Below are 19,885 nucleotides of genomic sequence, written 5' to 3'. Positions count from 1 at the left end.
CTCTAACCTAAAGCTGCTACATGTGTCTCTCCCTAAAGCTGCTACATGTGTCTCTCCCTAAAGCTGCTACATGTCTCTGTCTCTCCCTAAAGCTGCTATATTTCTCTGTATCTAACCTGAAGCTGCTACATGTCTCTGTCTCTAACCTAAAGCTGCTACATGTCTCTGTCTCTAACCTAAAGCTGCTACATGTCTCTGTCTCTCCCTAAAGCTGCTACATGTCTCTGTCTCTAACCTAAAGCTGCTACATGTCTCTGTCTCTAATCTAAAGCTGCTACATGTCTCTCTCTCCCCCTAAAGCTGTTACATGTCTCTGTCTCTCCCTAAAGCTGCTACATGTCTCTGTCTCTCCCTAAAGCTGCTACATGTCTCTGTCTCTCCCTAAAGCTGCTACATGTCTCTGTTTCTCCCTAAAGCTGCTACATGTCTCTGTCTCTCCCTAAAGCTGCTACATGTCTCTGTCTCTCCCTAAAGCTGCTACATGTCTATGTCTCTCCCTAAAGCTGCTACATGTCTCTGTCTCTCCCTAAAGCTGCTACATGTCTCTGTCTCCCCCTAAAGCTGCTACATGTCTCTGTCTGTCCCTAAAGCTGCTTCATGTCTCTGTCTCTAACCTACAGCTGTTACATGCCTCTGTCTCTCCCTAAAGCCGCTACATGGCTCTGTCTCTCCCTAAAGCTGCTTCGTGTCTGTCTCTCCTCTGTGTCTCTGTCTCTAACCTAAAGCTGTTACATGTCTCTGTCTCTCCTAAAGCTGCTACATGTCTCTGTCTCTCCCTAAAGCTGCTACATGTCTCTGTCTCTCCCTAAAGCTGCTTCATGTCTCTGTCTCTAACCTAAAGCTGCTACATGTCTGTCTCTCCCTAAAGCTGCTACATGTCTCTGTCTCTCCCTAAAGCTGCTACATGTCTCTCTCTCTCCCTAAAGCTGCTACATGTCTCTGTCTCTCCCTAAAGCTGCTACATGTCTCTGTCTCTCCCTAAAGCTGCTACATGTCTCTGTCTCTCACCTAAAGCTGCTACATGTCTCTGTTTCTCCCTAAAGCTGCTACATGTCTCTGTCTCTAATCTAAAGCTGCTACATGTCTCTCTCTCCCCCTAAAGCTGCTACATGTCTCTGTCTCTAACCTAAAGCTGCTACATGTCTCTGTCTCTCCCTAAAGCTGCTTCATGTCTCTGTCTCTAACCTAAAGCTGCTACATGTCTCTCTCTCTCCCTAAAGCTGCTACATGTCTCTGTGTCTCCCTAAAGCTGCTACATGTCTCTCTCTCCCTAAAGCTGCTACATGTCTCTCTCTCTCCCTAAAGCTGCTACATGTCTCTGTCTCTAATCTAAAGATGCTACATGTCTCTGTCTCTCCCTAAAGCTGCTTCATGTCTCTGTCTCTAACCTGAAGCTGCTACATGTATCTGTCTCTAACCTGAAGCTGCTACATGTCTCTGTCTCTCCCTAAAGCTGCTACATGTCTCTGTCTCCCCTAAAGCTGTTACATGTCTTTGTCTCTCCCTAAAGCTGCTACATGTCTCTGTCTCTCCCTAAAGCTGCTTCATGTCTCTGTCTCCAACCTAAAGCTGCTACATGTCTCTCTCTCTCCCTAAAGCTGCTACATGTCTCTCTCTCTCCCTAAAGCTGCTACATGTCTCTCTCTCTCCCTAAAGCTGCTACATGTCTCTCTCTCCCCCTAAAGCTGCTACATGTCTCTGTCTCTGTCTCTAACCTAAAGCTGTTACATGTCTCTGTCTCTCCCTAATGCCGCTACATGTCTCTGTCTCTCCCTAAAGCTGCTTCATGTCTCTGTCTCTAACCTAAAGCTGCTACATGTGTCTCTCCCTAAAGCTGCTACATGTGTCTCTCCCTAAAGCTGCTACATGTCTCTGTCTCTCCCTAAAGCTGCTATATTTCTCTGTATCTAACCTGAAGCTGCTACATGTCTCTGTCTCTAACCTAAAGCTGCTACATGTCTCTGTCTCTCCCTAAAGCTGCTACATGTCTCTGTCTCTCCCTAAAGCTGCTTCATGTCTCTGTCTCTAACCTAAAGCTGCTACATGTCTCTGTCTCTAATCTAAAGCTGCTACATGTCTCTGTCTCCCCTAAAGCTGTTACTTGTCTCTGTCTCTCCCTAAAGCTGCTACATGTCTCTGTCTCTCCCCTAAAGCTGCTACATGTCTCTGTCTCTCCCTAAAGCTGCTACATGTCTCTGTTTCTCCCTAAAGCTGCTACATGTCTCTGTCTCTCCCTAAAGCTGCTACATGTCTCTGTTTCTCCCTAAAGCTGCTACATGTCTATGTCTCTCCCTAAAGCTGCTACATGTCTCTAATCTAAAGCTGCTACATGTCTCTCTCTCCCCCTAAAGCTGCTACATGTCTATGTCTCTCCCTAAAGCTGCTACATGTCTCGGTTTCTCCCTAAAGCTGCTACATGTCTATCTCTCTCCCTAAAGCCGCTACATGGCTCTGTCTCTCCCTAAAGCTGCTTCGTGTCTCTGTCTCTAACCTAAAGCTGTTACATGTCTCTGTCTCTAACCTAAAGCTGTTACATGTCTCTGTCTCTCCCTAAAGCCGCTACATGTCTCTGTCTCTCCCTAAAGCTGCTTCATGTCTCTGTCTCTAACCTAAAGCTGCTACATGTGTCTCTCCCTAAAGCTGCTACATGTCTCTCTCTCTCCCTAAAGCTGCTACATGTCTCTCTCTCTCCCTAAAGCTGCTACATGTCTCTCTCTCTCCCTAAAGCTGCTACATGTCTCTCTCTCTCCCTAAAGCTGCTACATGTCTCTCTCTCTCCCTAAAGCTGCTACATGTCTCTGTCTCTAACCTAAAGCTGCTACATGTCTCTGTCTCTAACCTAAAGCTGCTACATGTCTCTGTCTCTCCCTAAAGCTGCTTCATGTCTCTGTCTCTAATCTAAAGCTGCTACATGTCTCTGTCTCTCCCTAAAGCTGCTTCATGTCTCTGTCTCTAACCTGAAGCTGCTACATGTCTCTCTCCCCCCCTAAAGCTGCTACATGTCTCTGTCTCTCCCTAAAGCTGCTACATGTCTCTCTCTCCCTAAAGCTGCTACATGTCTCTCTCTCCCTAAAGCTGCTACATGTCTCTGTCTCTAACCTAAAGCTGCTACATGTCTCTCTCTCCCCCTAAAGCTGTTACATGTCTCTGTCTCTAACCTAAAGCTGCTACATGTCTCTGTCTCCCCTAAAGCTGCTACATGTCTCTCTCTCCCCCTAAAGCTGTTACATGTCTTTGTCTCTCCCTAAAGCTGCTACATGTCTCTGTCTCTCCCTAAAGCTGCTTCATGTCTCTGTCTCTAACCTAAAGCTGTTACATGTCTCTGTCTCTCCCTAAAGCTGCTACATGTCTCTGTCTCTCCCTAAAGCTGCTTCATGTCTCTGTCTCTAACCTAAAGCTGCTACATGTCTCTGTCTCTCCCTAAAGCTGCTATATGTCTCTGTCTCTAACCTGGAAAGCTGCTACATGTCTCTGTCTCTAACCTAAAGCTGCTACATGTCTCTGTCTCTAACCTAAAGCTGCTACATGTCTCTGTCTCTCCCTAAAGCTGCTACATGTCTCTGTCTCTCCCTAAAGCTGCTACATGTCTCTCTCTCTCCCTAAAGCTGCTACATGTCTCTCTCTCTCCCTAAAGCTGCTACATGTCTCTCTCTCTCCCTAAAGCTGCTACATGTCTCTGTCTCTAATCTAAAGATGCTACATGTCTCTGTCTCTCCCTAAAGCTGCTTCATGTCTCTGTCTCTAACCTGAAGCTGCTACATGTCTCTGTCTCTCCCTAAAGCTGCTACATGTCTCTGTCTCTAATCTAAAGCTTCTACATGTCTCTCCCCCCCCCTAAAGCTGCTACATGTCTCTGTCACTCCCTAAAGCTGCTACATGTCTCTGTCTCTCCCTAAAGCTGCTACATGTCTCTGTCTCTCCCTAAAGCTGCTACATGTCTCTGTCTCTAACCTACAGCTGTTACATGCCTCTGTCTCTCCCTAAAGCCGCTACATGTCTCTGTCTCTCCCTAAAGCTGCTTCATGTCTCTGTCTCTAACCTAAAGCTGCTACATGTGTCTCTCCCTAAAGCTGCTACATGTCTCTGTCTCTCCCTAAAGCTGCTATATTTCTCTGTATCTAACCTGAAGCTGCTACATGTCTCTGTCTCTAACCTAAAGCTGCTACATGTCTCTGTATCTAACCTAAAGCTGCTACATGTCTCTGTGTCTCCCTAAAGCTGCTACATGTCTCTCTCTCTCCCTAAAGCTGCTACATGTCTCTCTCTCTCCCTAAAGCTGCTACATGTCTCTCTCTCTCCCTAAAGCTGCTACATGTCTCTGTCTCTCCCTAAAGCTGCTACATGTCTCTGTCTCTCCCTAAAGCTGCTACATGTCTCTGTCTCTAACCTAAAGCTGCTACATGTCTCTGTCTCTAATCTAAAACTGCTACATGTGTCTCTCCCTAAAGCTGCTACATGTCGCTGTCTCTCCCTAAAGCTGCTATATTTCTCTGTATCTAACCTGAAGCTGCTACATGTCTCTGTCTCTAACCTAAAGCTGCTACATGTCTCTGTATCTACCTAAAGCTGCTACATGTCTCTGTGTCTCCCTAAAGCTGCTACATGTCTCTGTCTCTCCCTAAAGCTGCTACATGTCTCTCTCTCTCCCTAAAGCTGCTACATGTCTCTCTCTCTCCCTAAAGCTGCTACATGTCTCTCTCTCTCCCTAAAGCTGCTACATGTCTCTCTCTCTCCCTAAAGCTGCTACATGTCTCTGTCTCTCCCTAAAGCTGCTACATGTCTCTGTCTCTAACCTAAAGCTGCTTCATGTCTCTGTCTCTAACCTGAAGCTGCTACATGTATCTGTCTCTAACCTGAAGCTGCTACATGTCTCTGTCTCTAATCTAAAGCTTCTACATGTCTCTCTCCCCCCCTAAAGCTGCTACATGTCTCTGTCACTCCCTAAGCTGCTACATGTCTCTCTCTCCCTAAAGCTGCTACATGTCTCTCTCTCTCCCTAAAGCTGCTACATGTCTCTGTCTCTCCCTAAAGCTGCTTCAAGTCTCTGTCTCTAACCTAAAGCTGCTACATGTCTCTGTCTCCCCCTAAAGCTGCTACATGTCTCTCTCTCCCCCTAAAGCTGTTACATGTCTTTGTCTCTCCCTAAAGCCGCTACATGTCTCTGTCTCTCCCTAAAGCTGCTTCATGTCTCTGTCTCTAACCTAAAGCTGCTACATGTCTCTGTCACTCCCTAAAGCTGCTACATGTCTCTCTCTCCCTAAAGCTGCTACATGTCTCTCTCTCTCCCTAAAGCTGCTACATGTCTCTGTCTCTAATCTAAAGCTGCTACATGTCTCTGTCTCTCCCTAAAGCTGCTTCAAGTCTCTGTCTCTAACCTAAAGCTGCTACATGTCTCTGTCTCCCCCTAAAGCTGCTACATGTCTCTCTCTCCCCCTAAAGCTGTTACATGTCTTTGTCTCTCCCTAAAGCCGCTACATGTCTCTGTCTCTCCCTAAAGCTGCTTCATGTCTCTGTCTCTAACCTAAAGCTGCTACATGTCTCTGTCTCTCCCTAAAGCTGTTACATGTCTCTGTCTCTCCCTAAAGCTGCTACATGTCTCTGTCTCTCCCTAAAGCTGCTACTTGTCTCTGTTTCTCCCTAAAGCTGCTACATGTCTATCTCTCCCCTAAAGCTGCTACATGTCTCTGTCTGTTCCTAAAGCTGCTTCATGTCTCTGTCTCTAACCTACAGCTGTTACATGCCTCTGTCTCTCCCTAAAGCCGCTACATGTCTCTGTCTCTAACCTAAAGCTGCTACATGTCTCTGTCTCTAACCTAAAGCTGCTACATGTCTCTGTCTCTAATCTAAAGCTGCTACATGTCTCTGTCTCTCCCTAAAGCTGCTTCATGTCTATGTCTCTAATCTAAAGTTGCTACATGTCTCTGTCTCTCCCTAAAGCTGCTTCATGTCTCTGTCTCTAACCTGAAAGCTGCTACATGTCTCTCTCCCCCCTAAAGCTGCTACATGTCTCTGTCACTCCCTAAAGCTGCTACATGTCTCTCTCTCCCTAAAGCTGCTACATGTCTCTGTCTCCAATCTAAAGCTGCTACATGTCTCTGTCTCTCCCTAAAGCTGTTACATGTCTTTGTCTCTCCCTAAAGCCGCTACATGTCTCTGTCTCTAACCTAAAGCTGCTACATGTCTCTGTCACTCCCTAAAGCTGCTACATGTCTCTCTCTCCCTAAAGCTGCTACATGTCTCTCTCTCTCCCTAAAGCTGCTACATGTCTCTGTCTCTAACCTAAAGCTGCTACATGTCTCTGTCTCCCCCTAAAGCTGCTACATGTCTCTCTCTCCCCCTAAAGCTGTTACATGTCTTTGTCTCTCCCTAAAGCCGCTACATGTCTCTGTCTCTCCCTAAAGCTGCTTCATGTCTCTGTCTCTAACCTAAAGCTGCTACATGTCTCTGTCTCTCCCTAAAGCTGCTACATGTCTCTGTCTCTTCCTAAAGCCGCTACATGTCTCTGTCTCTCCCTAAAGCTGCTATATTTCTATGTATCTAACCTGAAGCTGCTACATGTCTCTGTCTCTAACCTAAAGCTGCTACATGTCTCTGTATCTAACCTAAAGCTGCTACATGTCTCTGTGTCTCCCTAAAGCTGCTACATGTCTCTCTCTCTCCCTAAAGCTGCTACATGTCTCTGTCTCTCCCTAAAGCTGCTACATGTCTCTGTCTCTAACCTAAAGCTGCTACATGTCTCTGTCTCTCCCTAAAGCTGCTTCATGTCTCTGTCTCTAACCTGAAGCTGCTACATGTATCTGTCTCTAACCTGAAGCTGCTACATGTCTCTGTCTCTAACCTGAAGCTGCTACATGTCTATGTCTCTCCCTAAAGCTGCTACATGTCTCTGTCTCTAATCTAAAGCTTCTACATGTCTCTCTCCCCCCCTAAAGCTGCTACATGTCTCTGTCACTCCCTAAAGCTGCTACATGTCTCTCTCTCCCTAAAGCTGCTACATGTCTCTCTCTCTCCCTAAAGCTGCTACATGTCTCTGTCTCTAATCTAAAGCTGCTACATGTCTCTGTCTCTCCCTAAAGCTGCTTCAAGTCTCTGTCTCTCCCTAAAGCTGCTACATGTCTCTGTCTCTAACCTAAAGCTGCTACATGTCTCTGTCTCTCCCTAAAGCTGTTTCGTGTCTCTGTCTCTAACCTGAAGCTGCTACATGTCTCTGTCTCTAACCTGAAAGCTGCTACATGTCTCTGTCTCTAACCTAAAGCTGCTACATGTCTCTCTCTCCCTAAAGCTGCTACATGTCTCTCTCTCCCTAAAGCTGCTACATGTCTCTGTCTCTAATCTAAAGCTGCTACATGTCTCTCTCTCCCCCTAAAGCTGTTACATGTCTTTGTCTCTCCCTAAAGCCGCTACATGTCTCTGTCTCTCCCTAAAGCTGCTTCATGTCTCTGTCTCTAACCTAAAGCTGCTACATGTGTCTCTCCCTAAAGCTGCTACATGTCTCTGTCTCTCCCTAAAGCTGCTACATGTCTCTGTCTCTCCCTAAAGCTGCTACATGTCTCTGTCTCTCCCTAAAGCTGCTACATGTCTCTGTCTCTCCCTAAAGCTGCTACATGTCTTTCTCTCTCCCCAAAGCTGCTACATGTCCTTTCTCTTAACCTAAAGTTGCTACATGTCTCTGTCTCTCCCTAAAGCTGCTTCATGTCTCTGTCTCTAACCTAAAGCTGCTACATGTCTCTGTCTCTAATCTAAAGCTGCTACATGTCTCTGTCTCTCCCCCTAAAGCTGTTACATGTCTCTGTCTCTCCCTAAAGCTGCTACATGTCTCTGTCTCTCCCTAAAGCTGCTTCATGTCTCTGTCTCTAAACCTAAAGCTGCTACATGTCTCTGTCTCTAAACTAAAGCTGCTACATGTCTCTGTCTCTCCCTAAAGCTGCTACATGTCTCTGTCTCTCCCTAAAGCTGCTACATGTCTCTGTCTCTCCCTAAAGCTGCTACATGTCTCTGTCTCTCCCTAAAGCTGCTACATGTCTCTGTCTCTCCCTAAAGCTGCTACATGTCTCTGTCTCTAACCTAAAGCTGCTACATGTTTCTCCCTAAAGCTGCTACATGTCTCTGTTTCTCCCTAAAGCTGCTTCATGTCTCTGTCTCTAACCTGAAGCTGCTACATGTATCTGTCTCTAACCTGAAGCTGCTACATGTCTATGTCTCTCCCTAAAGCTGCTTCATGTCTCTGTCACTCCCTAAAGCTGCGACATTTCTCTCTCTCCCTAAAGCTGCTACATGTCTCTCTCTCTCCCTAAAGCTGCTACATGTCTCTGTCTCTAATCTAAAGCTGCTACATGTCTCTGTCTCTCCCTAAAGCTGCTTCATGTCTCTGTCTCTAACCTAAAGCTGCTACATGTCTCTGTCTCTCCCTAAAGCTGCTTCATGTCTCTGTCTCTAACCTAAAGCTGCTACATGTCTCTGTCTCTCCCTAAAGCTGCTACATGTCTCTGTCTCTCCCTAAAGCTGCTACATGTCTCTGTCTGTTCCTAAAGCTGCTTCATGTCTCTGTCTCTAACCTACAGCTGTTACATGCCTCTGTCTCTCCCTAAAGCCGCTACATGGCTCTGTCTCTCCCTAAAGCTGCTTCGTGTCTCTGTCTCTAACCTAAAGCTGTTACATGTCTCTGTCTCTAACCTAAAGCTGTTACATGTCTCTGTCTCTCCCTAAAGCCGCTACATGTCTCTGTCTCTCCCTAAAGCTGCTTCATGTCTCTGTCTCTAACCTAAAGCTGCTACATGTGTCTCTCCCTAAAGCTGCTACATGTCTCTGTCTCTCCCTAAAGCTGCTATATTTCTCTGTATCTAACCTAAAGCTGCTACATGTCTCTGTGTCTCCCTAAAGCTGCTACATGTCTCTCTCTCCCCTAAAGCTGCTACATGTCTCTGTCTCTCCCTAAAGCTGCTACATGTCTCTCTCTCCTAAAGCTGCTACATGTCTCTGTCTCTCCCTAAAGCTGCTACATGTCTCTGTCTCTCCCTAAAGCTGCTACATGTCTCGGTCTCTCCCTAAAGTTGCTACATGTCTCTGTCTCTCCCTAAAGCTGCTTCATTTCTTTGTCTCTAACCTAAAGCTGCTACATGTCTCTGTCTCTAATCTAAAGCTGCTACATGTCTCTCTCTCCCCTAAAGCTGTTACATGTCTCTGTCTCTCCCTAAAGCTGCTACATGTCTCTGTCTCTCCCTAAAGCTGCTTCATGTCTCTGTCTCTCCCTAAAGCTGCTACATGTCTCTGTCTCTCCCTAAAGCTGCTACATGTCTCTGTCTCTCCCTAAAGCTGCATGTCTCTGTCTCTAACCTAAAGCTGCTACATGTCTCTGTCTCCCCCTAAAGCTGCTACATGTCTCTCTCTCCCCCTAAAGCTGTTACATGTCTTTGTCTCTCCCTAAAGCTGCTACATGTCTCTGTCTCTCCCTAAAGCTGCTTCATGTCTCTGTCTCTAACCTAAAGCTGCTACATGTCTCTGTCTCTCCCTAAAGCTGCTACATGTCTCTGTCTCTCACCTAAAGCTGCTACATGTCTCTCTCTCCCTAAAGCTGCTACATGTCTCTGTCTCTCCACTAAAGCTGCTTACATGTCTCTGTCTCTCCCTAAAGTTGTTACATGTCTCTGTCTCTAATCTGAAGCTGCTACATGTCTCTGTTTCTCCCTAAAGCTGCTACATGTCTCTGTTTCTCCCTAAAGCTGCTACATGTCTCTGTCTCTAACCTAAAGCTGCTACATGTCTCTAATCTAAAGCTGCTACATGACTCTGTCTCTCCCTAAAGCTGCTACATGTCTCTGTCTCTCCCTAAAGCTGCTTCATGTCTCTGTCTCCCTAAAGCTGCTACATGTCTCTCTCTCCCTAAAGCTGCTACATGTCTCTCTCTCTCACCTAAAGCTGCTACATGTCTCTGTCTCTAATCTAAAGCTGCTACATGTCTCTGTCTCTCCCTAAAGCTGCTTCAAGTCTCTGTCTCTAACCTAAAGCTGCTACATGTCTCTGTCTCCCCCTAAAGCTGCTACATGTCTCTCTCTCCCCCTAAAGCTGTTACATGTCTTTGTCTCTCCCTAAAGCCGCTACATGTCTCTGTCTCTCCCTAAAGCTGTTACATGTCTCTGTCTCTCCCTAAAGCTGCTACATGTCTCTGTCTCTCCCTAAAGCTGCTACTTGTCTCTGTTTCTCCCTAAAGCTGCTACATGTCTCTGTCTCTCCCTAAAGCTGCTACATGTCTATCTCTCCCCCTAAAGCTGCTACATGTCTCTGTCTGTTCCTAAAGCTGCTTCATGTCTCTGTCTCTAACCTACAGCTGTTACATGCCTCTGTCTCTCCCTAAAGCCGCTACATGGCTCTGTCTCTCCCTAAAGCTGCTTCATCTCTGTCTCTAACCTAAAGCTGTTACATGTCTCTGTCTCTAACCTAAAGCTGTTACATGTCTCTGTCTCTCCCTAAAGCTGCTATGTTTCTCTGTATCTAACCTGAAGCTGCTACATGTCTCTGTCTCTAACCTAAAGCTGCTACATGTCTCTGTATCTAACCTAAAGCTGCTACATGTCTCTGTGTCTCCCTAAAGCTGCTACATGTCTCTGTCTCTCCCTAAAGCTGCTACATGTCTCTGTCACTCCCTAAAGCTGCTACATGTCTCTCTCTCCCTAAAGCTGCTACATGTCTCTGTCTCTCCCTAAAGCTGCTACATGTCTCTGTCTCTAACCTAAAGCTGCTACATGTCTCTGTCTCTAATCTAAAGCTGCTACATGTCTCTGTCTCTCCCTAAAGCTGCTTCATGTCTCTGTCTCTAATCTAAAGCTGCTACATGTCTCTGTCTCTCCCTAAAGCTGCTTCATGTCTCTGTCTCTAACCTGAAGCTGCTACATGTCTCTGTCACTCCCTAAAGCTGCTACATGTCTCTCTCTCCCTAAAGCTGCTACATGTCTCTCTCTCCCTAAAGCTGCTACATGTCTCTGTCTCTAATCTAAAGCTGCTACATGTCTCTCTCTCTCCCAAAAGCTGCTACATGTCTCTGTCTCTAACCTAAAGCTGCTACATGTCTCTGTCTCCCCCTAAAGCTGCTACATGTCTCTCTCTCCCCCTAAAGCTGTTACATGTCTTTGTCTCTCCCTAAAGCCGCTACATGTCTCTGTCTCTCCCTAAAGCTGCTATATTTCTCTGTATCTAACCTGAAGCTGCTACATGTCTCTGTCTCTAACCTAAAGCTGCTACATGTCTCTGTCTCTCCCTAAAGCTGCTATATTTCTCTGTATCTAACCTGAAGCTGCTACATGTCTCTGTCTCTAACCTAAAGCTGCTACATGTCTCTGTCTCTCCCTAAAGCTGCTACATGTCTCTGTCACTCCCTAAAGCTGCTACATGTCTCTGTCTCTCCCTAAAGCTGCTACATGTCTCTGTCTCTCCCCTAAAGCTGCTACATGTCTCTGTCTCTAACCTAAAGCTGCTACATGTCTCTGTCTCCCCCTAAAGCTGCTACATGTCTCTCTCTCCCCCTAAATCTGTTACATGTCTTTGTCTCTCCCTAAAGCCGCTACATGTCTCTGTCTCTCCCTAAAGCTGCTTCATGTCTCTGTCTCTAACCTAAAGCTGCTACATGTCTCTGTCTCTCCCTAAAGCTGCTACATGTCTCTCTCTCTCCCTAAAGCTGCTACATGTCTCTGTCTCTCCCTAAAGCTGCTACATGTCTATCTCTCCCCCTAAAGCTGCTACATGTCTCTGTCTGTTCCTAAAGCTGCTTCATGTCTCTGTCTCTAACCTACAGCTGTTACATGTCTTTGTCTCTCCCTAAAGCCGCTACATGTCTCTGTCTCTCCCTAAAGCTGCTATATTTCTCTGTATCTAACCTGAAGCTGCTACATGTCTCTGTCTCTAACCTAAAGCTGCTACATGTCTCTGTCTCTCCCTAAAGCTGCTATATTTCTCTGTATCTAACCTGAAGCTGCTACATGTCTCTGTCTCTAACCTAAAGCTGCTACATGTCTCTGTATCTAACCTAAAGCTGCTACATGTCTCTGTGTCTCCCTAAAGCTGCTACATGTCTCTCTCTCTCCCTAAAGCTGCTACATGTCTCTCTCTCTCCCTAAAGCTGCTACATGTCTCTCTCTCTCCCTAAAGCTGCTACATGTCTCTGTCTCTCCCTAAAGCTGCTACATGTCTCTGTCTCTAACCTAAAGCTGCTACATGTCTCTGTCTCTAATCTAAAGCTGCTACATGTCTCTGTCTCTCCTAAAGCTGCTTCATGTCTCTGTCTCTAATCTAAAGCTGCTACATGTCTCTGTCTCTCCCTAAAGCTGCTTCATGTCTCTGTCTCTAACCTGGAAGCTGCTACATGTCTCTCTCCCCCCTAAAGCTGCTACATGTCTCTGTCACTCCCTAAAGCTGCTACATGTCTCTCTCTCCCTAAAGCTGCTACATGTCTCTCTCTCTCCTAAAGCTGCTACATGTCTCTGTCTCTAATCTAAAGCTGCTACATGTCTCTGTCTCTCCCTAAAGCTGCTTCATGTCTCTGTCTCTAACCTAAAGCTGCTACATGTCTCTGTCTCCCTAAAGCTGCTACATGTCTCTCTCTCCCCCTAAAGCTGTTACATGTCTTTGTCTCTCCCTAAAGCCGCTACATGTCTCTGTCTCTCCCTAAAGCTGCTTCATGTCTCTGTCTCTAACCTAAAGCTGCTACATGTGTCTCTCCCTAAAGCTGCTACATGTCTCTGTCTCTCCCTAAAGCTGCTATATTTCTCTGTATCTAACCTGAAGCTGCTACATGTCTCTGTCTCTAACCTAAAGCTGCTACATGTCTCTGTATCTAACCTAAAGCTGCTACATGTCTCTGTCTCCCTAAAGCTGCTACATGTCTCTCTCTCCCTAAAGCTGCTACATGTCTCTGTCTCTCCCTAAAGCTGCTTCATGTCTCTGTCTCTAACCTAAAGATGCTACATGTCTCTGTCTCTCCCTAAAGCTGCTACATGTCTCTCTCTCCCCTAAAGCTGTTACATGTCTTTGTCTCTCCCTAAAGCTGCTACATGTCTCTGTCTCTCCCTAAAGCTGCTTCATGTCTCTGTCTCTAACCTAAAGCTGCTACATGTCTCTGTCTCTCCTAAAGCTGCTACATGTCTCTGTCTCTTCCTAAAGCTGCTACATGTCTCTGTCTCTCCCTAATGCTGCTATATTTCTCTGTATCTAACCTGAAAGCTGCTACATGTCTCTGTCTCTAACCTAAAGCTGCTACATGTCTCTGTATCTAACCTAAAGCTGCTACATGTCTCTGTCTCTCCCTAAAGCTGCTACATGTCTCTCTCTCTCCCTAAAGCTGCTACATGTCTCTGTCTCTCCCTAAAGCTGCTACATGTCTCTGTCTCTAACCTAAAGCTGCTACATGTCTCTGTCTCTCCCTAAAGCTGCTTCATGTCTCTGTCTCTAACCTGAAGCTGCTACATGTCTCTGTCTTTAACCTGAAGCTGCTACATGTCTCTGTCTCTAACCTGAAAGCTGCTACATGTCTCTGTCTCTCCCTAAAGCTGATACATGTCTTTCTCTCTCCCTAAAGCTGCTACATGTCTCTGTCTCTCTCTAAAGCTGCTACATGTCTTTCTCTCTCCCCAAAGCTGCTACATGTCTTTCTCTCTCCCTAAAGCTGCTACATGTCTCTCTCTCTCCCTAAAGCTGCTACATGTCTCTGTCTCTAATCTAAAGCTGCTACATGTCTCTGTCTCTCCCTAAAGCTGCTTCATGTCTCTGTCTCTAACCTAAAGCTGCTACATGTGTCTCTCCCTAAAGCTGCTACATGTGTCTCTCTCCCCTAAAGCTGTTACATGTCTTTGTCTCTCCTAAAGCTGCTACATGTCTCTGTCTCTCCTAAAGCTGCTTCATGTCTCTGTCTCTAACCTAAAGCTGCTACATGTGTCTCTCCCTAAAGCTGCTACATGTCTCTGTCTCTCCCTAAAGCTGCTACATGTGTCTCTCCCCTAAAGCTGCTACATGTCTCTGTCTCTCCCTAAAGCTGCTACATGTCTCTGTCTCTCCCTAAAGCTGCTACATGTCACGGTCTCTCCCTAAAGCTGCTACATGTCTCTGTCTCTCCCTAAAGCTGCTACATGTCTCTGTCTCTAACCTAAAGTTGCTACATGTCTCTGTCTCTCCCTAAAGCTGCTTCATTTCTTTGTCTCTAACCTAAAGCTGCTACATGTCTCTGTCTCTAATCTAAAGCTGCTACATGTCTCTGTCTCTCCCCTAAAGCTGTTACATGTCTCTGTCTCCTCCCTAAAGCTGCTACATGTCTCTGTCTCTCCCTAAAGCTGCTATGTTTCTGTGTCTAACCTGAAAGCTGCTACATGTCTCTGTCTCTAACCTAAAGCTGCTACATGTCTCTGTCTCTAACCTAAAGCTGCTACATGTCTCTGTCTCTCCCTAAAGCTGCTACATGTCTCTGTCTCTCCCTAAAGCTGCTACATGTCTCTCTCTCTCCCTAAAGCTGCTACATGTCTCTCTCTCTCCCTAAAGCTGCTACATGTCTCTGTCTCTCCCCTAAAGCTGCTACATGTCTCTGTCGCTAACCTAAAGCTGCTACATGTGTCTCTCTCCCTAAAGCTGCTACATGTCTCTGTCTCTCAACTAAAGCTGCTTACATGTCTCTGTCTCTCCCTAAAGTTGTTACATGTCTCTGTCTCTAATCTGAAGCTGCTACATGTCTCTGTTTCTCCTTAAAGCTGCTACATGTCTCTCTCTCTCTCCCTAAAGCTGCTACATGTCTCTGTCTCTCCCTAAAGCTGCTACAAGTCTCTTTCTCTAACCTAAAGATGCTACATGTCTCTGTCTCTCCCTGAAGCTGCTACATGTCTGTCTCTGTCCCTTTCCTATTTCTTTCTTCTTTAAAAAATATGTTTTATTTGAACTGCACTCTGAGTCGGGGAACCATGTGGAGGAAGAAGAGCAGTGTTTTGCTCCTCACAATAGCTAATCCCATTTCCTGCTAATGTTTTGACCTTTTGTTCCCCCCTTCCCTTACCCCATACACCCGCTCAGGTACACTTTCACTGGAATTTACACGTTTGAGTCATTGATAAAGATTCTGGCGAGGGGATTCTGTGTGGGGCCATTTACCTTCCTGCGGGACCCGTGGAACTGGCTGGATTTCAGTGTGATTGTCATGGCGTAAGTAATCTCTCTTGCTACAGTAGACCTCTGTATTGCTCCTGTTAGTGTCTGACACTCTACTTCATTTGAACCTACTTCCTTTAAACCTGCCATCCACTTTCTTTTAACCTGCCCTCTCCTTCCTTTTAACCTGCCATCTACTTCCTCTTAACCTGTCCTCTCCTTCCTTTTAACCTGTCATCTCCTTCCTTTTAACCTGCTCTCTCCTTCCTTTAAACCTGCCATCCACTTTCTTTTAACCTGCCCTCTCCTTCCTTTTAACCTGCCATCTACTTCCTCTTAACCTGTCCTCTCCTTCCTTTTAACCTGTCATCTCCTTCCTTTTAACCAGCTCTCTCCATCCTTTTAATCTGCCCTCTCCTTCCTTTTAATCTGTCCTCTCCTTCCTTTTAATCTGTCCTCTCCTTCCATTTAATCTGCCCTCTCCTTCCTTTTAACCTGCCCTCTCCTTCCTTTTAACCTGTCCTCTACTTCCTTTTAACCTGTCCTCTCCTTCCTTTTAACCTGTCATCTCCTTCCTTTTAACCTGCCCTCTCCTTCCTTTTAACCTGCCCTCTCCTTCCTTTAACCTGCCCTCTCCTTCCTTTTAACCTGCCCTCTCCTTCCTTTTAACCTGTCCTCTCCTTCCTTTTAATCTGTCCTCTCCTTCCTTTTAATCTGTCCTCTCCTTCCTTTTAATCTGTCCTCTCCTTCCTTTTAATCTGTCCTCTCCTTCCTTTTAATCTGTCCTCTCCTTCCTTTTAATCTGTCCTCTCCTTCCTTTTAATCTGTCCTCTCCTTCCTTTTAATCTGCCCTCTCCTTCCTTTTAACCTGTCCTCTACCTCCTTTTAACCTGCCCTCTCCTTCCTTTTAACCTGCCATATACTTCTTGTTAAGGTCCCCTCTCCTTCCTTTTAACCTGCCCTCTCCTTCCTTTTAACCTGCCCTCTCCTTCCTTTTAATCTGTCCTCTCCTTCCTTTTAATCTGTCCTCTCCTTCCTTTTAATCTGTCCTCTCCTTCCTTTTAATCTGTCCTCTCCTTCCTTTTAACCTGTCCTCTCCTTCCTTTTAATCTGTCCTCTCCTTCCTTTTCATCTGTCCTCTCCTTCCTTTTCATCTGCCCTCTCCTTCCTTTTAACCTGCCCTCTCCTTCCTTTTAACCTGCCCTCTCCTTCCTTTTAACCTGCCCTCTCCTTCCTTTTAACCTGCCCTCTCCTTCCTTTTAACCTGCCCTCTCCTTCCTTTTAATCTGTCCTCTCCTTCCTTTTAATCTGTCCTCTCCTTCCTTTTAATCTGTCCTCTCCTTCCTTTTAATCTGTCATCTCCTTCCTTTTAATCTGTCCTCTCCTTCCTTTTAATCTGTCCTCTCCTTCCTTTTAATCTGCCCTCTCCTTCCTTTTAACCTGTCCTCTACCTCCTTTAACCTGCCCTCTCCTTCCTTTTAACCTGCCATCTACTTCTTGTTAAGGTCCCCTCTCCTTCCTTTTAACCTGCCCTCTCCTTCCTTTTAACCTGCCCTCTCCTTCCTTTTAATCTGTCCTCTCCTTCCTTTTAATCTGTCCACTCCTTCCTTTTAATCTGTCCTCTCCTTCCTTTTAATCTGTCCTCTCCTTCCTTTTAACCTGTCCTCTCCTTCCTTTTAATCTGTCCTCTCCTTCCTTTTCATCTGTCCTCTCCTTCCTTTTCATCTGCCCTCTCCCTCCTTCCTTTTAACCTGCCCTCTCCTTCCTTTTAACCTGCCCTCTCCTTCCTTTTAACCTGCCCTCTCCTTCCTTTTAACCTGCCCTCTCCTTCCTTTTAACCTGCCCTCTCCTTCCTTTTAACCTGCCCTCTCCTTCCTTTTAACCTGCCCTCTCCTTCCTTTTAATCTGTCCTCTCCTTCCTTTTAATCTGTCCTCTCCTTCCTTTTAATCTGCCCTCTACCTCCTTTTAACCTGCCATCTACTTCTTGTTAAGGTCCCCTCTCCTTCCTTTTAACCTACCCTCTCCTTCCTTTTAACCTACCCTCTCCTTCCTTTTAACCTGCCCTCTCCTCCTTTTAACCTGCCCTCTCCTTCCTTTTAACCTGTCCTCTACCTCCTTTTAACCTGCCCTCTCCTTCCTTTTAACCTGCCATCTACTTCTTGTTAAGGTCCCCTCTCCTTCCTTTTAACCTGCACTCTCCTTCCTTTAACCTGCCCTCTCCTTCCTTTTAATCTGTCCTCTCCATCCTTCTAATCTGTCCTCTCCATCCTTTTAATCTGTCCTCTCCTTCCTTTTAATCTGTCCTCTCCTTCCTTTTAATCTGTCCTCTCCTTCCTTTTAATCTGTCCTCTCCTTCCTTTTAATCTGTCCTCTCCTTCCTTTTAATCTGTCCTCTCCTTCCTTTTAATCTGTCCTCTCCTTCCTTTTAATCTGTCCTCTCCTTCCTTTTAATCTGTCCTCTCCTTCCTTTTAATCTACCCTCTCCTTCCTTTTAACCTGCCCTCTACTTCTTGTTAAGGTCCCCTCTCCTTCCTTTTAACCTGCCCTCTCTCCTTCCTTTTAACCTGCCCTCTACCTCCTTTTAACCTGCCCTCTCCTTCCTTTTAACCTGCCATCTACTTCTTGTTAAGGTCCCCTCTCCTTCCTTTTAACCTGCCATCTACTTCTTGTTAAGGTCCCCTCTCCTTCCTTTTAACCTGCCCTCTCCTTCCTTTTAATCTGTCCTCTCCTTCCTTTTAATCTGTCCTCTCCTTCCTTTTAATCTGTCCTCTCCTTCCTTTTAATCTGTCCTCTCCTTCCTTTTAATCTGTCCTCTCCTTCCTTTTAATCTGTCCTCTCCTTCCTTTTAATCTGTCCTCTCCTTCCTTTTAATCTGTCCTCTCCTTCCTTTTAATCTGTCCTCTCCTTCCTTTTAATCTGTCCTCTCCTTCCTTTTAATCTGTCCTCTCCTTCCTTTTAATCTGCCCTCTACCTCCTTTTAACCTGCCCTCTACTTCTTGTTAAGGTCCCCTCTCCTTCCTTTTAACCTGCCCTCTCCTTCCTTTTAACCTGTCCTCTACCTCCTTTTAACCTGCCCTCTCCTTCCTTTTAACCTGCCATCTACTTCTTGTTAAGGTCCCCTCTCCTTCCTTTTAACCTGCCATCTACTTCTTGTTAAGGTCCCCTCTCCTTCCTTTTAACCTGCCCTCTCCTTCCTTTTAACCTGCCCTCTCCTTCCTTTTAATCTGTCCTCTCCTTCCTTTTAATCTGTCCACTCCTTCCTTTTAATCTGTCCTCTCCTTCCTTTTAATCTGTCCTCTCCTTCCTTTTAACCTGCCCTCTCCTTCCTTTTAATCTGTCCTCTCCTTCCTTTTCATCTGTCCTCTCCTTCCTTTTCATCTGCCCTCTCCTTCCTTTTAACCTGCCCTCTCCTTCCTTTTAACCTGCCCTCTCCTTCCTTTTAACCTGCCCTCTCCTTCCTTTTAACCTGCCCTCTCCTTCCTTTTAACCTGCCCTCTCCTTCCTTTTAATCTGCCCTCTCCTTCCTTTTAATCTGTCCTCTCCTTCCTTTTAATCTGTCCTCTCCTTCCTTTTAATCTGTCCTCTCCTTCCTTTTAATCTGCCCTCTACCTCCTTTTAACCTGCCCTCTCCTTCCTTTTAACCTGCCATCTACTTCTTGTTAAGGTCCCCTCTCCTTCCTTTTAACCTACCCTCTCCTTCCTTTTAACCTACCCTCTCCTTCCTTTTAACCTGCCCTCTCCGTCCTTTTAACCTGCCCTCTCCTTCCTTTTAACCTGTCCTCTACCTCCTTTTAACCTGCCCTCTCCTTCCTTTTAACCTGCCATCTACTTCTTGTTAAGGTCCCCTCTCCTTCCTTTTAACCTGCACTCTCCTTCCTTTTAACCTGCCCTCTCCTTCCTTTTAATCTGTCCTCTCCATCCTTCTAATCTGTCCTCTCCATCCTTTTAATCTGTCCTCTCCTTCCTTTTAATCTGTCCTCTCCTTCCTTTTAATCTGTCCTCTCCTTCCTTTTAATCTGTCCTCTCCTTCCTTTTAATCTGTCCTCTCCTTCCTTTTAATCTGTCCTCTCCTTCCTTTTAATCTGTCCTCTCCTTCCTTTTAATCTGTCCCTCTCCTTCCTTTTAATCTGTCCTCTCCTTCCTTTTAATCTGCCCTCTACCTCCTTTTAACCTGCCCTCTACTTCTTGTTAAGGTCCCTCTCCTTCCTTTTAACCTGCCCTCTCCTTCCTTTTAACCTGTCCTCTACCTCCTTTTAACCTGCCCTCTCCTTCCTTTTAACCTGCCATCTACTTCTTGTTAAGGTCCCCTCTCCTTCCTTTTAACCTGCCATCTACTTCTTGTTAAGGTCCCCTCTCCTTCCTTTTAACCTGCCCTCTCCTTCCTTTTAATCTGTCCTCTCCTTCCTTTTAATCTGTCCTCTCCTTCCTTTTAATCTGTCCTCTCCTTCCTTTTAATCTGTCCTCTCCTTCCTTTTAATCTGTCCTCTCCTTCCTTTTAATCTGTCCTCTCCTTCCTTTTAATCTGTCCTCTCCTTCCTTTTAATCTGTCCTCTCCTTCCTTTTAATCTGTCCTCTCCTTCCTTTTAATCTGTCCTCTCCTTCCTTTTAATCTGCCCTCTACCTTCCTTTTAACCTGCCCTCTACTTCTTGTTAAGGTCCCTCTCCTTCCTTTTAACCTGCCCTCTCCTTCCTTTTAACCTGTCCTCTACTTCCTTTTAACCTGCCCTCTCCTTCCTTTTAACCTGCCATCTACTTCTTGTTAAGGTCCCT

At 45.8% G+C, this 19,885-nt stretch overlaps 1 protein-coding gene across 3 annotated transcripts in view; it reads left to right on the top strand.

The window, feature by feature from the left end:
- The window catches only part of scn5lab (sodium channel, voltage gated, type V-like, alpha b), a 212,639-nt gene that overhangs the window by 54,433 nt on the left and 138,321 nt on the right, over nt 1-19,885 (top strand). For all 3 annotated transcript variants that reach the window (XM_042308644.1, XM_042308645.1, XM_042308643.1), the window contains exon 5: nt 15,040-15,168. In XM_042308644.1, the coding sequence (XP_042164578.1) occupies nt 15,040-15,168 (129 nt within the window). The remainder of the gene's footprint in view (nt 1-15,039; nt 15,169-19,885) is intronic.

This window comes from Oncorhynchus tshawytscha, linkage group LG29, assembly GCF_018296145.1.
Source record: "Oncorhynchus tshawytscha isolate Ot180627B linkage group LG29, Otsh_v2.0, whole genome shotgun sequence".
In the NCBI taxonomy this organism is placed as follows: Eukaryota; Metazoa; Chordata; class Actinopteri; order Salmoniformes; family Salmonidae; genus Oncorhynchus; species Oncorhynchus tshawytscha.
This window is presented reverse-complemented; position numbering and strand designations above follow the sequence as displayed.